A 17,817-nucleotide genomic window follows, 5' to 3' on the forward strand; every position below is an offset into this window, starting at 1 on the left:
CTTCCTGAAACTGAGGTGAAGTAAAAAAAAAAATCCAGTCTGTAAGACTTTGTTGTGCGGAAATTGGAAATACCACTTTTGCTTCACATCAGATGTCGTCTGAGGGTGTCAGAGGACTTTCAGGGGTGTGCAGAGTCAGAATGCCCAGAAGGCTGCAGGGTGCAAAGTAATCATATTCATTAAATTAGTTTACATCATTAAGTTCGTCTGTTTATACGATCTAAGTGAAACTATGTGAAGGTAGAGATGCAGAATAAGGGTGTCTGATTTGTGCTTGAGATAATGTTGGCCTGTTGCACCAGGTAAAGGTAAGTTGTGCCCTTAAGTTGGGGTGTGTAACCAGCTCAGACGTGGACGTTAAAGTGCACGGAGGACTGGAGGCTGGTGGTGCTAGCTCTGCTAACCTTAGACCCACATGTTGTTGTACTCTGTTTATTTTGTTTTTACATCTGGTAGATTGATAGGCTTGGATTGCCTTGTTAAGTGGTTTTGCTGTTTGTTAATGTTTTTTGGTTGATACATGTTGTGATGTGAATTAATGTTAGTTAAAAAATTAATCTTAGCCCCACTGATAAAACCAATTTGACAAAGTTTACCCACAGACTCGGACGCCGTGTTTAACGGTGTTAGATGCATTTTGCTTCATTTTGACTATTTTGAGTGTTTCCTTCCCTTTAGACTGCTCAGTTTTTCCATTTACACAACTATGAAATAAGTCACATGCATCCAAACGTCTCCACTAACGATCACAAACAATTCACAGACACTTAAAAACACAAAACAGACATTGAAAATGGTCTCTCACACATATTTATTGTAAAAAATACATATAAAAACAATTTCTGAGACATACAAAAGATCGGAGCTTAGAAACAGCATATTGAACAGACACAGACCAAGCCATATTCTTGAATTGCATTACATATTTACAATTTAATAAATAAAATTAAATTTGTTTTTTTTTTCTTATACCAGAGTAAAAGGCAGATTGTCCATATCTTGGGGATGCAGAAACCACTGTGGTGACTGAAAAACATTCTCATCTAATACATCAGCCTCAAAACACAGGGCAGACAGGGAATCAGCACCCTGCGGTCTAAACAACGAGGATTCTGGGACATTTATACAAAATACCATCCATGTTGGATAGGAGCTAGTTTTCACACAGAGCCTTTAGTTAGCATTGGTAAAAATTGAGGTATTGCACCACACAGCTTAGAGGGGGTAAGAAAGTAAATGAGAGTAATGTGGGGCTTTAGATTGTCCTGTATCTTTATTGACAACCCGTTTACCACTACCAACCCCCCCCCCCCCCCCCCCCACACACACACACACACACACACACACACACAATGCCCTTGATGCACAGACAAACTTTTGGCATTATTTTCTATATTCTTCAATACAAAACAAATGAGAAACATGCACAGGGCTGCCCTCGAGTGGCCACACAAGTCATAGCACCTCAGACTGTTTGAAGAAAAAAAAAAGAGGCTGGGGTGAATGAACTAGCCGGTAGGAAACCTGTGCACTGGACTGACCTTTTAACCGGTCTATAGCGCTTGTTAGCACAGATCTAAACACACAGAGCAGACTTGCCTTTTTCGGCAGGCAGCAAAAAGCAATCAATTCATGTTTTTGATCTTTACCATGTCCCCTCTCGGCCTGTGTGCAACCTGTATCAATCAGCAAGCATCTGCTTAGCAGCCTTTAATTGTCAGAATTTCAACTCAGCCTAAAGAAAAAAAGGAAACACTACAAATACCTGCTCGCACAAAAACCCTCACCAGGCCAAAGCAACCGACACACACAAAGAAGGCAAAGGAAATGTTACACATCTCGCAATAATCCCCATGATATAATGTCTAAAATATTTTAAAATCAAAAGAGGGAACGAGGGAGGGGGCTGGTTATGTAATATTTAACCGTCAGCTGTCCGTAGCCTCCAGTGTTGGAAAAAGAGGCGGATGCCACATGGTGTAAACATGTCCCCAAAAATACATCCCTCAATCCATCCTTCAGTTTATCCCCCCTCGCTCTGGCATTAACGTCACCAGATGGCCAAACTGTCGCTCGGGATCTGCCCCAAAAAAGTCCAAACTAGACCCCAGAGACGGAGTAAGGAGGAGGGGGGCAGTGGGACAAAAACCCACATCGCTTTTGTTGAATTCACTCAGGACTGTGCATCCATGCTGCGTACCAAAGCCACATGTAACAGGATGTTCAGCCTTTAAAAAACTGGCTTTAAAATGAATAAACCCGCTTGACCAAGCAGACTTCTGGGCAATTTACAGTAAAAACACACAAACGCACACCGTTTTGGAAAACAAAGTCATGCTCACGAGGACATTTCCTGTCCATGGTCATCATCTGAACACACACATACACACACTCACACAATCTTATCCCAGACCTCATGTGAAAGAAAATAAAAATCAGCCTTGAGGGACAAAAGTGCTCATATCAATGCAAACACCGGCGCTACTGTGGCCCTATGAAATACCTACAACCCTCCTGAACACTCAGCAAGTAGCAGCACATTAAACTCAGAGATAACAAACCACCTACAAGAAAACTGACCTACTCAGAAAAACAATTTGCCCCCAAACTTCCCCTGAAATGTTTACTGGTAACAGGAAATAAAGTAAAATACCAAGTGATGGCCGCCCCATTCACCAAAAAAAAACAAGCCCTCAACCTCCAGCCAGGTCAAAGTAAAGCCATGTTTGTACGGTATCAGTTCACGCTTTCAGTGTGAGGCTGGTTCATTTGGGGTAAGCCGAGGAAAGAAAACATTCATCCAATGAATGACGTGGAACAATACTCAATCTGCAAAATACTCGATAAAATGACCAATCCCGGACAGAGAGGAAAAAATACACCGTAGAGGATCCAGAGTCCACTTTAGACAACTCTTTTTGTGTGTTCTTCTCCCAAGTTCAAGATCTTTCTGGGCACGGTTCCATCCTTCTGGGATGATAATGTTGATCTGACATACTTTTTCTATTCAATATTCCAAGGACTCAAGCCAAGTCTGTAACAAAGAAAGGGAACCTCCTCCACGTCTGATCCAACGAGGGTCTGAGCCAGAGATTAGACGGAGGGGTGAGAGTTTGGCTTGAAATGTCCAAGACCAGGTTCATGTGGAGCGATCCAGAGAGAGAGTGAGAGAGTGAGAGAGAGAGAGAGAGTGAGAGTGAGAGTGAGAGTGAGAGTGAGAGTGAGAGTGAGAGTGAGAGTGAGAGAGAGAGAGAGAGAGAGAGAGAGAGAGAGAGAGAGAGAGAGAGAGAGATGTTGCTAACTGGAGCTTCTTCTTCTTCAGATGGTCCGTTCTCCACTCAAATAAAGGTCTGAGAGGGACTGTGGGCTTTCATTTGTTCAAATACACATTTTTATTGGGTTTTTATTGGGATTCAGTGTAGTCTCCTGTGAAGAAACAGACAGAGTGGACATTAGAGAAAGTCATGCATACTGTAACAAGTGTCTAAATAAGATATCTGCAACAGGAGTATGCAATACTATTCTCTCTCTGTACACACACTTATCTATATATACAAATCTATTTACTTATTTATATTGCATATCGCACCTCAACTGCCTCACAGTGCAGGTTATATTTGTCTTTTTTATATCACCCTGTTGCCACCTTTTATAATCACACCATGTCACCCTGTCACTTCTGCCTGTTTAATTACACCTGTTTATACCATGTAACATTTGTATATACCTTTAAATTTGTATTCTTATTTTAATTCTCTCTCTTTTTTTAACTGAATTAATTTTTTGCAACAACCACATACCCCCTCGGGATTAATAAAGTATTATCTTTTCCAAGTCAGAAATACATTACTAATATTTTTCAGTGTGTGCGTTACGTCAATGAAACTGAAATAGATTAAATAAATAACTTTGAAGACATGGCAGCTTAAATATTCAACTGCAGCCTGAGCATCTTCAAAATACCCAAGCAGCAACCACCAGTCTTAAAATATGAAGCCCATGCTGAAGTGCTAAATACTGCAGTTCATCGAGCGTCCACTTGAGGCTGGCTGCAGAAACACTGGAAACCACATACACACCCATTCAAAGAAGACGATCTTTACAGCAGAAATAAACAAGTTTACAGCCTGGTTCAAAAAACAGTTTAGGCCTGAGTAGCTCATTTCTCTATTGGCACACACTGTACACTGGTGAGTTTTTTTTTATAACTCAGAAGTTATTCAACTTTAGAGTTTTGCCCAAATAAGGACATGACTGACTAGATTGACAAGCGAGCACCCAGTAGCTGTTAGCGAAAAGGCTGAAGGCCCGCCTCTTTACCTCACACTAGCTTGGACAAAGTTAGGTTGTGTTCAGTATTTCCAATATGGTACCCGCTTCAAAACAGCACTTCAGGAACAGATGGGTGACTTTACAGATACTACGTCTATTTTTTACACAATCTGTGTGTTTCAAAGAGCCGTGAACACTGCCAAATACTTATATGCTTTATATGCTGGCTTTACTGTTAGTTCTTACGCGTCTACTGTATGTGGCTGCTTGTCTTTGTCTGCTATCACTGTACGTCTTAATATCTATTTCATTCTGCATTTTATCACGTGCCTCATTTCCCAAAAGCCTTATCAGGGACAAGGACTGCAAATGAGCCATGTCTCGAACACTGCATCAGTTTCACTTTGATTTGTTACTGGATGTAACAATGTCTGTCCTTGTCAAATAAACTGACATGTGGGGAGTAGAGAGCAGCAAAGGTTTGAATCTGCAACCACTGCCACGAGGACTATGAACTCTGAACATGGGGTGATGAGCCAAAACGGCGCCCCACACTTCCAAACATATATAACACTACAACATATATAACATGTATTTTAATTAATTGAAGTTATGGTACCGTAACACCATCATAGGAAACAAAGAGTCACAGTAACATTGACTTTTCAAGTGATGTCCCTAAATGAAAGCTCTGACTGTTATCTGAATTTTGGTGGAGATAAAGGAAAGGAAAAACATCTCATGGTGTCTCTGTAAGTGCTACTTCAGGGTACATGCATGACTTTAGACTAAACAACGTATTTTCTCCAAGATAAACAATAAGTGGGACTTTCTACGGATACAAATGAACACATCTGTGTTCTCTGGAGGACAAACTATGACTGCAACAGTCCACAAAACCACAAACACATCTTTGGCATCTCCGCGCAGTAAATGATTGTTACGTACGCACATCATTACAGCTCTGCAAGCTTCCAATTACTTCAGCACAGAGAAGTCTGCTTTGAAAGAAGATATAATTATTATCCGCGAGGGGAAAGTGGCTTTTGATAATAGTGCTGCATACTTCCCTCACCTTTCTAACAGATGTGTTTACACTGGATTTACAATAAGTGAGGGCTGGTGTTGAGTCTCAAGAATATATAGATACAAATAATGAATCACTGACGACTGGCTGTGAAATTTCGGGTGAAAGTATTCTTCTCACCTTGTGTTTAAAGCTCCTGTGAGGAACTTTTTGTTTGTGTTGATTGTGGCGCCCCCTGTGGACAAAGTGGTACCTCTTATCTTTTTGCTGATTTGTCCTTTACATTCGCATTTTTATAACCAATCTTATCCTTCATTATTTTTACAGTCGAATGTTTCACTCATGGAAAACAGAAAAGTTAAAAGACTATTTAGACATCCTGCAGGTAACCACTTTGTCCGACACCTACCCTCTTAAAGCAGTAAAAATGTAAAAATAAATCAGTATTATAGGTCAAACTTCATGCTGATGGTTTTATTTGCTGTTGTAGTTCAAAAAGAGACATAAGTATTTAATAGGGATGGGCAATGATAATGGAATATTCATTAACTTTGTAAAAATGGAAGAGTTACTTTGAATATTTGCTAATTTTAAAAGTATAAGTTTTCAGCGTTTTTACTGGTGCCTGGTTGTAATACGGTATTCCTGCCAGACGGTGGCTATAGAGTGTCTTAAAGCTGTTTGCTAACCACATTAGCAAACAAAAGAAGAAGAATGCTAACTGCATTAAAAAGCAAAAGAAGAAGAAAACATTAGCGACAGTCACAGTGATTTTGTCCTTTTCTTAATCTCACACTACTACACATGTATTTCCAGAGACTGAGCATGGCTGTAAACATACACACCACACCGCATCACAAAAACACTCACGTAAAGATCAAGACAGACACTGTCAGTGCCTGCTACTAGCAGCCCCTCGTCCTGCTGCTGGTTACCGTGACTACCACACAAACGTGGTGTTAATGGGACGTGTGTGTGTGTGTGGGGGGGGGGGGATTATTCGAATAATCGTCGAATAGATGCCAATGATTATCGAATAGTATTTTGGCTTGAAATGCCCATCCCTAGTATTTATTTCAGTCTGTCTTATAACTAGTTCAAAAAGTCCTCACAGGAGCTTTAAATTATCCATGACACTTGGGAGGCTATAGGCTAGTCCTCGTCGCAGTGGTTGCGGGTTCGGCTCCCGGCCTCAACCGTTTGCTGTATGCCCCGTATTTCCTGTCTCTCTTCAGCTGTCCTATCAAGTAAAGGCAGTAAAATGCCCCAAAATATAACTTTTTTTAAAAAGTGCAGGTATCACATTGACTCAGGCAAAGAGCATTTTGAATTAAACATACACAGAGCTCATTTTGATGGTAATGCTGCTGATGGAAATCTGTACACTGTGATTTCTCTACTTCGTCACAGTATTTCCTGTAACTTGTGTAAATCTCATTAGCCGTTGTCTAAACGAGTTGGTTATTACCTCATGGAACATAAACATGCATTATTCTGTAACAGAAGCATACTTATGCCTAATCCTAAAGCTGGTCATATATCTACGTACCTGAGTCGGGCTGGTCACTGTGCAGAATACATGTGACCTGCGAGTCAATCAAAGGGGTGTTCAGGGCAGCAGGGCTTCACCTTGGACCAGGAATCGATGCAGCTGCAGAGAGAAGGATCAGAGATAAGACACAAAGGCTTTAGATCCTGATTCACTCATGTTAATGTGTGTTTTAAAACATGGTATCTTCTAAGAGGCTGATCCACTTACTGACTGAATGAAAACAAATGTAAAAACAAATGTAATCAGTGGGTTGACTGAACAAGTTAGAAGACTCTCCAATACAACGACAGCAGAGATAACGTGCTTTTTTTGTTTATTTGCTTTAATCACTTATCAAGAGCTAATCCCATTCGTATGTATGAAAGAGGACAGACTAACGAACTGCAAGCGTTTTTAAATCCTACAATGACATTTCTAAGCATAAACACAAACATTTACGAACTGTTAACAACCTTTCTACTCTCTCTATCTCATCTGATAGGAAACGGAGCATGTTTTTGTTTTAGACTGTTAGCTGAACACAAAAAGGAAGGAAGTAAAGCTTATTTATAGAGCAGACTTAAACTACAGATGCTTGATAAAAGAGTATAAAAAATGTATTTAAGTTTAATTAAACAGTATCTAAAACAACATGAGAGAAACATACCAATAACTAATATGAAGAGAAATGGGCCCAGAAGCCATTTAATAAAAAAGAAAATGAAGATAGGATCTGTGTTGAGGTCTGATGCAGCTGGTGGTCTCAGTTTGTTCTGGGGTGGGTTTTTATTTATTATAATTTTGTTCTTTTATTTCATTTATTTATGTATTTATTTTATTTTAAGTGTGTGTACATTAATGTATGAATACCCAAACTTAAATTTGTGTGCGGTTACTTAGCCATTGTACTTGCTTGCTACTGCAAATGTGAGGTTTGAAAGGTAACATTTTATATAACTTACATTTAATACAAAACTGTTTACAAATACATACACTACCAGTCAAAAGTATTTTAACTATTTGAAACACTGTGGATTAATATTGAAGGCATCAAAACTATGAAAGAACATATATGGAATTACTGAATGAACAAAAAAGTGTTAAACAAAGCAGAATATGTTTTATATTTTACATTCTGTAAAGTAGCCCCCTTTTTCCTTCATGACAGCTTTGCACACTCTTGGTATTCTCTCAGTCTGCTTCATGAAGTGGTCTCCTGGAATGGTTTCTAATGAACATGAGCCTTGTCAAGAGTTCATTTGTAGAATGACTTGCCTTCTTAATGTGTTTGAGACCATCAGTTGTGTTGTTCAGAGGTAGGGTTAGTACACAATGGATAGCCCTATTTGACTACTGTTGTAATCCAGATTATGGCAAAACCATAATATTTCATAGTTTAGATGTCTTCAGTATTAATCTACAATGTCATAAAGAATTAAAATAAATTAAACCCGTTGTATGAGTAGGTGTGTCTAAATTTTGACTAGTAGTGTAAATGTGGAATAATCCTCTCCTGCAGCCCTTCACTTGAATATTTCCTTGCTGTAAAAGCTGTTTTCCATGTACAGACTCTGAACAAGTACATCTTTAAGATTCAAAAATTCCAGGCGTTTTTTTTAAATCCCAGTTGCTCTGCTGGGTGGATCAGAATGTCTCTTAAACAGCCAAGCGACCACACCTACACACTGCAGTACAAAACTCATGTGAACGAAACCAAAAAGACAAACACATCGTCTGCTTTATCTGGACTTGGAATTTCTGTTGCAACTTGGTTTGAATCCAAGTTTTAACTCTGTCTCTCTCTCTGCAGGGTTTACATGCTCCTTAAAAAGTGTGTCTGCTTTCATAGCGTCGGGGAAACACGTGGAAAAAACGTCTGGAAACAGAAAGTGGATTCTCATACCAATAAAAAAAAAAGAACATGTTGAAGATGCAATTATCATGACAAAGGAAAACAGCGGGCAGATTCCTCACTTCACCATGATGGATTACATAATCTTGGGATATTTCAAGTCTCAGCTAGTCCTGGTTGAGTCTGAGCTTACATTATAGGAAACTAAAGGCTGGGGGGAAGATGGGAAATCTAAACGGGTTAGACATTGCAAGGACTGGAAAATACATGAACACTTCTCTTTTTTCCTCTAAGTTTCACCCTTATAAGAGTCTTTGCAGTCAGAGGGAGGCTATCTGTGCATCCAATTAAAATGTGAGGATGACACAGTTTACCTTTACAAGTTGAAGCCAAGTTCTCAAACATTGGAATCATTTGCACAACCTTTGGATCTTTTTTTGTTCCACAAAAAGTGAACAGATTTTTACCCTTACTCTGCAGTCGTCTATTTAATTCCATGTTCAAATAATGACTCTTGATGACAGCACATCAGCAGCGGTGGTTGTTAAGATCACTTCTAAGAACATGATATCATGGAAAAGGACAATGGGTCTGTAATTATCAGAAGCAGTGTGTTTGCTGGCACAGACAGAACAACCCTTGCCTCATTGTTCTCCAACAACTCTTTAGCCTAGTGACCACATTTTTCAGCTCCGGAAAGCTTAACACACTTCCCTGCACTGTTCTTCACCTCACCTGGCCTAATTTGCATTTCTTTTGTGTGTGCCTCTTTGTTTTTTTCACTGTAATGCAAATACATCAACTGTACTTCATTACCTCTTATGGTAGACACAAAGGCAAGCCAGCCGGGCGATGGTCTCCCCCTGCACCAGATCCTCCAAACAGATGGAGCACTCTCCGCTGTCTTTACTGAGCACATCCGCTGCACACACAAACGCACAAAACAACAATGATTGTTTTCAGCCTTTAAAAATCAACATTAGGGGGAAGTTTTGTGATAGGACACTTACTGTTGTAAGGTAGGGGAGGGGACGTGAGGCAGCTCAACAGGTGATCCTCGATCCGACCCCCGGGGAAAGGCTTTGAGCAGAAAGGACAGCGGATATCTGCACAGAGCAAAGACACAACAGAGCCGAGATTAACACACAATGTCACACAGCCAGATATAAATGATGGATGATGTGCGCGTCACATTGAGCACAAGTGCCCTGACTGTGTGCGGACATCTAGATTACACAGGCTGGCCTGGCAAGAGCAGAGTGAAACACAATCAGCCAGTGTGATCGCTGGATTGTCGTCCCTGTAGTGGATGGTGTGAGTGACATTACCTCAAATGTAACAGGCCAAAAATAGTTCTTCTTTTGACTCTATGCATCGCACAAAGCAGTAACCAGAGCTGCAGGGTCAGACTCCACCAGAGTCATGAGTGGATCGGACAGACGGGCAGATACAGTGCCTCGCTGCCCTAATTTCCCCCCCGTGAGCTGCTGCCAGTAGTGAGTGGGCATGTGAAGTTGTGACCCATTTCCCTACACTTGCTAGAGGGCTGGCCTGGGAAACCCACCACACTGCTGTGTTTTGGCTCTCGCTTTCACGCTTTCTGTCACAGGAGCTCTGGCATCAACCGTTTCTGTGCAGCTGATTGTCTCCTGCAGACCACATGTGGGTTTTCACATCCTCTGAAAATTCATGTTCCCGTTTTAATCAAAGGTCACTGGTTGCTTAATGTTTTTGACTTGCATGCTTCTGGATTTAACGCTGACAATTTACATCAGCGTAGGGCCTTGTGACATGAAAGGGCGCGTATGTCACCCTTTTTAGTTTTATGCCATAACTCTGGGCTTCATACAAAAGGGTCTCTGATGATTTTGGTTCACATGCAGGCACGGGAAAAGAGATTATCTGTTCTGGAATGTAAATTCCTCAAATAATCCATATTAATTTCAGACTGGTTGGATTAAGAGCTGAACATGGAGACATTTTAATACAATATTCATAAGTTAATACAAGACTTAGTGTCTTGTAGTTAGAGTACAATTAATAGTCTTAAATATGTTTTTCATTTTTCTGAATTTGTTGCATTATTCTCACGACCCTATATACCCTTCATTTTCAATTCATGCTTTATACCACTGTCTTTAAAAATGTTTCTTCCTCTCAGTTCAATTTCAGCTGTCTCAAATAAACAGTCTTACTCTATATTTTTCATTTGTCCCAAAGAGGTATTGAGTGATTTAATTCTTATATTTCTAATCGTCAACAGATCCATGAATAACAGTGTTCCGCAGAATACAGCATACTTCTGTTCTGTTTAGGTAATAAGACAGATGTGATTATACATAGCTAATTATGACTATTCTGCGCTTCTGTATATACTTTATTATTATTCATTAATTTGATTTGATTCATATTCATATGTTCCTTCTTTCAATTCATATTTTGACTTTCTTTAATAAATTAAGTATTTCTGATTCTGATACATAGGACAAAATATTAGTGAGGCAATTTGTTGTGCAAGCAATAGAGTTATACTAATGTTGGCACCAAATATCTTACTTTAAATTTAAAATACACAGATTTCCTTTCAAATTTGACTTACTATGTCACTACTTTGTGACTCCTCCTGGTAGCGCTAACAACATAAATCATGCTCTTAACCAGGGGAATTGTGTATTCTTCAGTTAATCAAATATAATTATGTATCATTATATGAACATCCTGTATATAATACCTTCATTCCCAGCGCTTCGAGAATAGCAAACTGTAACTATTCTGCGTTTCTGTATATACCTATTATTAATCCAATTTAAACTATTTCATTCATATTTATGTCTTATTTTATTCCTTCTTTCTATTCATATTTTGACTTTTTTCATACTGTGTATAAGAGCATTCTGTAACAACTGAGTCTCCCTCGGGATAAATAAAGTGTTTCTGATTCTGATGATTGTTTAACATTTCCTCATTGTTTCAGAAATGACTGTATAATGGAATAGTATCGTGGGATATCGTGTGTCTAGTATCGTGACGTTAGTTGACCGATATTCCAACCCATTGTTATGAAGACATGTCTTTTTAAAAAATACCAAATTAAAACGATCATTTCTAATATTTTAATAAATATTATATTTTCTTAATGCCATATTTCTTTACTCTTGATTCATTTATTTTTTTCATTTAAAAAGGAACATGCATATTAATTAACACTTCTGTAAATATGCCAGAATTAGCCAAAAGGCTAGTTGACATCCGTAGTCCCCTGCCAGATGTTAACAAGGCTCCCTACAAAGATCAAGAATAAACAAAGACAAAAATAAAATAAAGTCAAATCAAATCAAAATAAGAAGGGAGAGGAGAAACCAAAACACACACACACACAAATGTTCTGTTGTAATTGTGTAAAGCATGATGGGGCTTTATACATATAATAAACAGACTTTGACTGGCATAAAAAGCTTAAAATGACATTAATGTAATGTAGTGTTGTGGTTCAATGTTTAAACTTACTGCCGTGACGGTTGTTAACACGGTAAAGGCCGATCCAAGCCTCTGACACCGGCCGCTGGTGTGAGCCCCGGACCCGGGCGGATCTTGCGCCGACACTGCGGGAGGAAGAGTGCCGATTCCCGGGCAGCCGCTCGGAAAAAGTGCGGTGGGGCGTGCGGCCTGTTTCCTCCCCAGGCTGATGTTCCACTCCAACGGGAGGCTCCGGGCTTATATCCCCCTCATCCTCGGGCTTCCCCTCGCTGTTGTTGTCCTCCGCAGAGGACGCTTGGCCGATGCTGGAGGGGATGCTGTGGTGGTCTGCGGGGCTACCGTCTGCGCTCGCCCCATGCTGCCCGAGGTCCGAGTCGCTGCCCTCCTCCGATCGGCTGTGGTTGGCCTCTGTGTCCTCGAAGCTTACCGAGAAGTCCACCATGAGACTGGTGGGTCTGGCACAGCGGGGTCGTCGATAGGAGTCCCGCTTTGTGCCATCTTTCCCAAAAGCAGGCGGAACCGGGTCCTCCTGAAGGCGGCTGGCTCTGGTTCCCATCTCAGGCAGAGTTAGCTGGTTAGCCGAGCAGCTTCCTCAAAGAGAACCACCACAGAACAAGGGGACGAGATCACCTCCAAACCACCCCTTAAACTGGCAGATTATCCCCAGGTAGCTTTAAATAATAACACCTGTCTGGCAACTGAGTTCAGAGAATACAAAATCTTCAGTCGGACGTTGTTTCTGTGGCCTCAGTTTGTCCTTTCAGTCCACATTTTCCTTCTTTTTGACGTTGTCGCTGCTGCAGCGGAAGTAGACTTTCAGTTCCTCCTTTCATTCATACACGCACAGTTACGGTAACGTCACCTTGTAATCCGAGAAGCAAGGTTGTTGATATTCATACATTTCATATTTCACCTTATACATTAATTCTGAATATGTGTTATGTGGGACCAACAAGTATTCACAGAAAATAAATTATATTTTTTGTTATGGAAGAATAATTTCTCTATTTACATGGAACATTTTACATTGGTTATGCAAAGGTACTCAAAGGTATGGAAGCCCTAGAAGGACATTTGCTCAAATATATTTTATGTTCTCTGGCTGTTTTTGAAACGGCCTGCTAGATACTACCTACTAATGCGTTTGAATCAAGCGGCAAACTCCGGTCTCAAACGATGAAGCCAATGCGGAAGTGATATAAACTGCAGTACATCGAGAATCCGCTTGAGGCTGGCTGCAGAAACACCGGAAACTACATAGATATGAATGGGAAAAAGACGATCTTTGCAGCATTAATAAACATGTTTACAGCCTGGTTCAAAAAACGGCTTGGCCCTATGAAGCTAATCTCTCTAATGGCACACACTGTACGGGGAGTGAATTTTTTTCTAACGTGACGGTTCAGAAGATATTAGGATTACGAGTTTTGCCCAAATAAGGACATGACTGACGTGACTGAGCATCACTTATGATTTAAAAAGTTAAGAAGTGGTTTATATCACAGCACCTAAAAACTGAGTTCCCCCCGTCAAGAAAAGAAGAGAAAAGAAAAAGCAGAACGAGCGCTGTTCATTGTGGGAAACATTGTGTGAGGCAGACTGGTCCGATGCGTACTGTGAAATTTTTGTTTTATTCTTTACTGAGGTAAAATTTTCTAAACAATTTTGGGAAAAAAACAAACAAACAAAACAATTAAAAGAACTGATAAAAGGCAGTTCATATTACCTGAAGTTACCTGGCTACCATATGTTCTCGTAGGCAATATATTTTTAAATGACTGGAGTTTTGAGTTTTCATTTCAAAATACTTTCTTTGGATTTGAGTCTGACCCCTGACAAATATTCTGTTTCAAAAAGAAATTACACACACAAAAAAACAGAAACAAACTAATACTAAGCACTTTAAGAATTCAAAAATAACCTCAATAATATGGAAGCAAATAACTACCAAAATTAAAATGAAAAAGCAAATTTGAACACTAAATTTCTAAAAGGTTTGATTGATTTTTCATTTCATTTATGAGTAAAAAAAAAATGTGTATCCATTCTGAAAATTAAAAAAAAATTTCTGTAAGTGCAATTTAATTTTCGTATTTGCTTTTCCATTTGAATTATGATAATAATTTAAAGGGGCATTTTTTTGAAGATTAAGAAGCAAATGTCATTTTCTTTTTCATTTTAATTGGGTAAAATAATTCACATTGTTGAAGATGAAAATTAAAATGCAAATGTGATTATTGAATATTAATTTTACCAATGAGTCAAATAATGCGCCCATGTTTGGAAAATGAAATAGCGTTTCTTTTTATGCAATTTAGTTTTCAAATTAGCTTATTAATTTTAATTTTGGTAACTATTTGCTTCCATACACAAACCAGCATTAAAAACGTACTAAAACTTAACTGAAAGCGAAAACAAAAGTCATAGTGAAATGAAAATAGAAACTAAGAAAATGTAAATTGAAGCATGTAATAAAAAATAATATGATGACACACTGTCATTATTGTGTTTCGGGGGATTCCCGATTTTTCCTCCAAAGCTTCATGTTACTGAATATTCCATTATTTGAATATTGGCACCTATACACCTGCCATTACGGTAAAAAAGTACACAAGAATACTGACCAATCACCGGGAATCAGCTGCTTCCTATGAGGACATTTACAGTAAATCAGGAGCTACATTTAGCCCAATAGTCGTCAGAAACAGATGCTAACACCGCAGTTCATCACACGTTAACATTAAACACAAGAGGATACCTGTGTTCAGAGTCTGCGCTGTCTGTGGAGCCTCTTTGGGGACTATTGCGGTGAGTTTTCGTCATCTCATGTCGGTGTTCACAGCCAACCACCACACCTCAAACTCTTGAGTCATTTCAGAGAACTTGAAGTAGGCCACCATGAAACACTCTGACTAATATTAAATGTAGACTGATGTCTCTTGTCATAAATGGAAGTTATATCCTGTGCCTGCTGTGTGGACATTGTGGCAGTTTTATTAATTGTTTTGTCACGGTTGATAGCCCTGATTTACTTTACTTTACACATTTTATAATGCTTATATCTTTTTGTTCCATTAATTAAATCAATCTGCTGCTTTTCTATCATGGAGAAGAGGCTGGAAACACAAAATTGAATCCACTAAACGTGTTTAACACAGCATCATATTGAGTTTGCTCAGTTTTCAGTGCACTATTTCCTGTTTTTCAGCAGAATCTATAGTGTTTACTGCAGTGTCTGAGGGTTTCAAATCTCCATTGTGTTTCCTTTTTATTTGCATGTTGACTATAAGAAAATGTCTTCCGGTGTCCAGTCAAACCCTGAAAAGTCTTGTGCTGTATATTGAATGTTTCTAGACTTTGCTCTCTTTTTATGGATGCCTTCAGCAACACACCCTTTAATACAGCAGTACAGGGCTTGTTTGACGGTTGAAGAAATGTAGCTGAACAACTTGAGTGTATACACAATGCTCTAAAGGAGTGTGAAGCTTTGTTTGTGGGATTAAAGAGGCGAAGCTCAGATATAATAGATTTGTTTTTTTCCTCTGTGCAGAGATGAAGGTGCTGACTCTGCAGCCTGCAGATGTGGCCAAAGGAGAGCAGACGCATCAGGCCACATATGGGAGGAGTTTATCTTCCAGCTACACTCCCCTGTGTCTTGAGAACAAGCTCCTAACTCGGACGTCCACGCTCATACCCCCACTCTTAAACCTTGCAGCCCAGCCTTCCTCCTGCCCTGCTCTGCAGCCCTCCAGCCTGTCTTCCACCTCATCCTCCCTTCTCTCCACCCCTTCCTTCTCACCCTTTCTCACCTCTCCCCTCCTTAGCACGGAGAACAAGTTCTTAGAAAGCAAATCACCTCTTCTTTCTTTTTCCCTGACCTCAAAAACAACCATCCCCAATGTCTCCCTGCTCTCAACATCCACAGCCAGCCGTCACTTTGTTCATCTTCCTTCTCCCCTCACTCCTGTTTTGGGAGAGCAGAAGGGTGTTGATGGAGGAGATGAAGATGAAGAGCACTCTTCTGAATTTATGTCCTCCTTTAAAGATACAAGTGTGGTACATGAAATTATCCTAATTTTCTTTAACTTTTTTTCTTCTTGCTTATAATCTTTTTCAAGTATTTGTTTTGAATGTAAACATTTGACAGTATCTAACTGACTTCTTCTGCATCAGACTGATTCATCTGAGGAAGATGAATACTGGTCTGAAGAGGCAGATACCGCTGGATCACACCCAGATTTAGCCGTCTTTGGAGGGGAGGCGGACAACCAAGAACTGGACCAATCTCTGGTCATCAGACAGGAGGAATTTGCTGAGCTGGAAAGGGGAGAGGATCAAATCGCAGAGGAGCTGAAGGATAAAAAAGTAGGAGAAAATACTCAAGACGAAACATTTGTCATAGAATTAGAAAAACTGGGTGTTTAATGGATTGATCAGATGACCTTAGCTTCACTGAGATTAGACACACATCTGTCTTTTCCTCAGTATCTCCTGCTGAACGATGTGTGCTGCTCCCTGATCAATAAGTCGAAAAATCCAGGTGAGAAGGACTGGGACTTAGAGGACAGTGCCTGGACCAGGATCATGAACCTGTCGAAGGACATTTCTGACTCTGACCCACAGTTTCTTCTAAAGGTGTGTATACCTGTCTGTGTGGATTTGTCCCTTGTACTTTTCCTGAAGTGTCAATCATTCGACCCTCCTCAAACTGTCTCTGGTATCATGCTGAAAAATCTACATTCTCCATCATGTGCTTGTTATTTCTCGTACCTTTCAGGTTGCAGTTTACACTCGACAGGAGCTGAACATCCGCATCACAGCAAACTTCTTATTGGCTCTGGCTGCCAATCAGCCGTCCACAAAGTCACATGTCCGCAGATACTTCTGTGCTGCCGTACAGCTGCCCTCAGACTGGCTGGAGGTCATCAGGATCTACAGTACAGTGAGTGCTTCTGATGTCCAATACAGTGTTGACACTTTGGTTCTATGAGATCTCTCTAGGGTTGCATTACATGAAAAAATGTACATCAGAATTTATAGCTCATCAGAAAATAACATTGATCATAATGATGTTACCCTAAAAACACATGCTTTCTTAAATTTTGTGAACATCATTTGAACTTAGGGTAATCTCTTCAGTACTGCAGCACCTCATTATAATGTTGTTGGAGCTAAGCTGCAGTTTGTTTTTTCATTAAGTTATATTTTGGGGCATTTCCATATTGTATTGCCGAACGCAATTTTCTGAACTCTGTCCCATCTTGACGCCGTATTTGTCTGTCTCCAGTGCTTCAGCCGCTCTCTGCCGATGTGCCTGAAGAAGGCGATGGCTGACAAATTCAAGCAGTTCAACGAGTACCAGCTGGCTAAATACAACACACGCAAACACCGCTGTAAACACAGCCGCAACAGACCCAAAAACAAGGTACAGAAGCTTTGATGATGGTCCCGGTTCACAGGATTATACCATCACTGGATGCACTCCTTCAATTTTAACTAATATTCTGTGTTTAATATTACAGGAACCAAACAAAGATAAGCTGAAACAGTGGGCGAGCTTGCTGCGATCAGATTCAACTATTCTGTCCAAGTTTGTAAGTAAACACTCAGAACTTTTCTTTGTGTGTCAATAAATGTGATTTACTTGAGTCTGTTTTC

The 17,817-nt window shown here is 39.9% G+C and overlaps 2 protein-coding genes across 2 annotated transcripts in view; one reads left to right on the plus strand and one right to left on the minus strand.

Moving 5' to 3' along the window:
- Window positions 1-3,368: 3,368 nt before the first annotated feature.
- On the minus strand, window positions 3,369-12,991 carry zgc:66427 (uncharacterized protein LOC406256 homolog). Its single transcript, XM_034702557.1, has 5 exons — window positions 12,190-12,991; window positions 9,693-9,788; window positions 9,499-9,604; window positions 6,849-6,950; window positions 3,369-3,426 (listed from the first exon to the last, which is right to left on the minus strand). The coding sequence occupies exons 1-4, from the start codon at window positions 12,713-12,715 to the stop codon at window positions 6,893-6,895; spliced, it is 786 nt and encodes a 261-aa protein (XP_034558448.1). The 5' UTR covers window positions 12,716-12,991; the 3' UTR covers window positions 3,369-3,426; window positions 6,849-6,892.
- A 1,798-nt stretch (window positions 12,992-14,789) lies between these two features.
- The window catches only part of LOC117827134 (telomerase protein component 1-like), a 29,901-nt gene continuing 26,873 nt past the window's right edge, over window positions 14,790-17,817 (plus strand). The window contains exons 1-7 of the mRNA XM_034703625.1: window positions 14,790-14,967; window positions 15,710-16,215; window positions 16,333-16,524; window positions 16,645-16,794; window positions 16,937-17,101; window positions 17,447-17,584; window positions 17,682-17,753. Of these exons, the coding sequence (XP_034559516.1) occupies window positions 15,712-16,215; window positions 16,333-16,524; window positions 16,645-16,794; window positions 16,937-17,101; window positions 17,447-17,584; window positions 17,682-17,753 (1,221 nt within the window). The 5' untranslated portion in view covers window positions 14,790-14,967; window positions 15,710-15,711. The remainder of the gene's footprint in view (window positions 14,968-15,709; window positions 16,216-16,332; window positions 16,525-16,644; window positions 16,795-16,936; window positions 17,102-17,446; window positions 17,585-17,681; window positions 17,754-17,817) is intronic.

The sequence above is a fragment of the Notolabrus celidotus genome, chromosome 15 (genome assembly GCF_009762535.1).
Source record: "Notolabrus celidotus isolate fNotCel1 chromosome 15, fNotCel1.pri, whole genome shotgun sequence".
Classification (NCBI taxonomy): domain Eukaryota; kingdom Metazoa; phylum Chordata; class Actinopteri; order Labriformes; family Labridae; genus Notolabrus; species Notolabrus celidotus.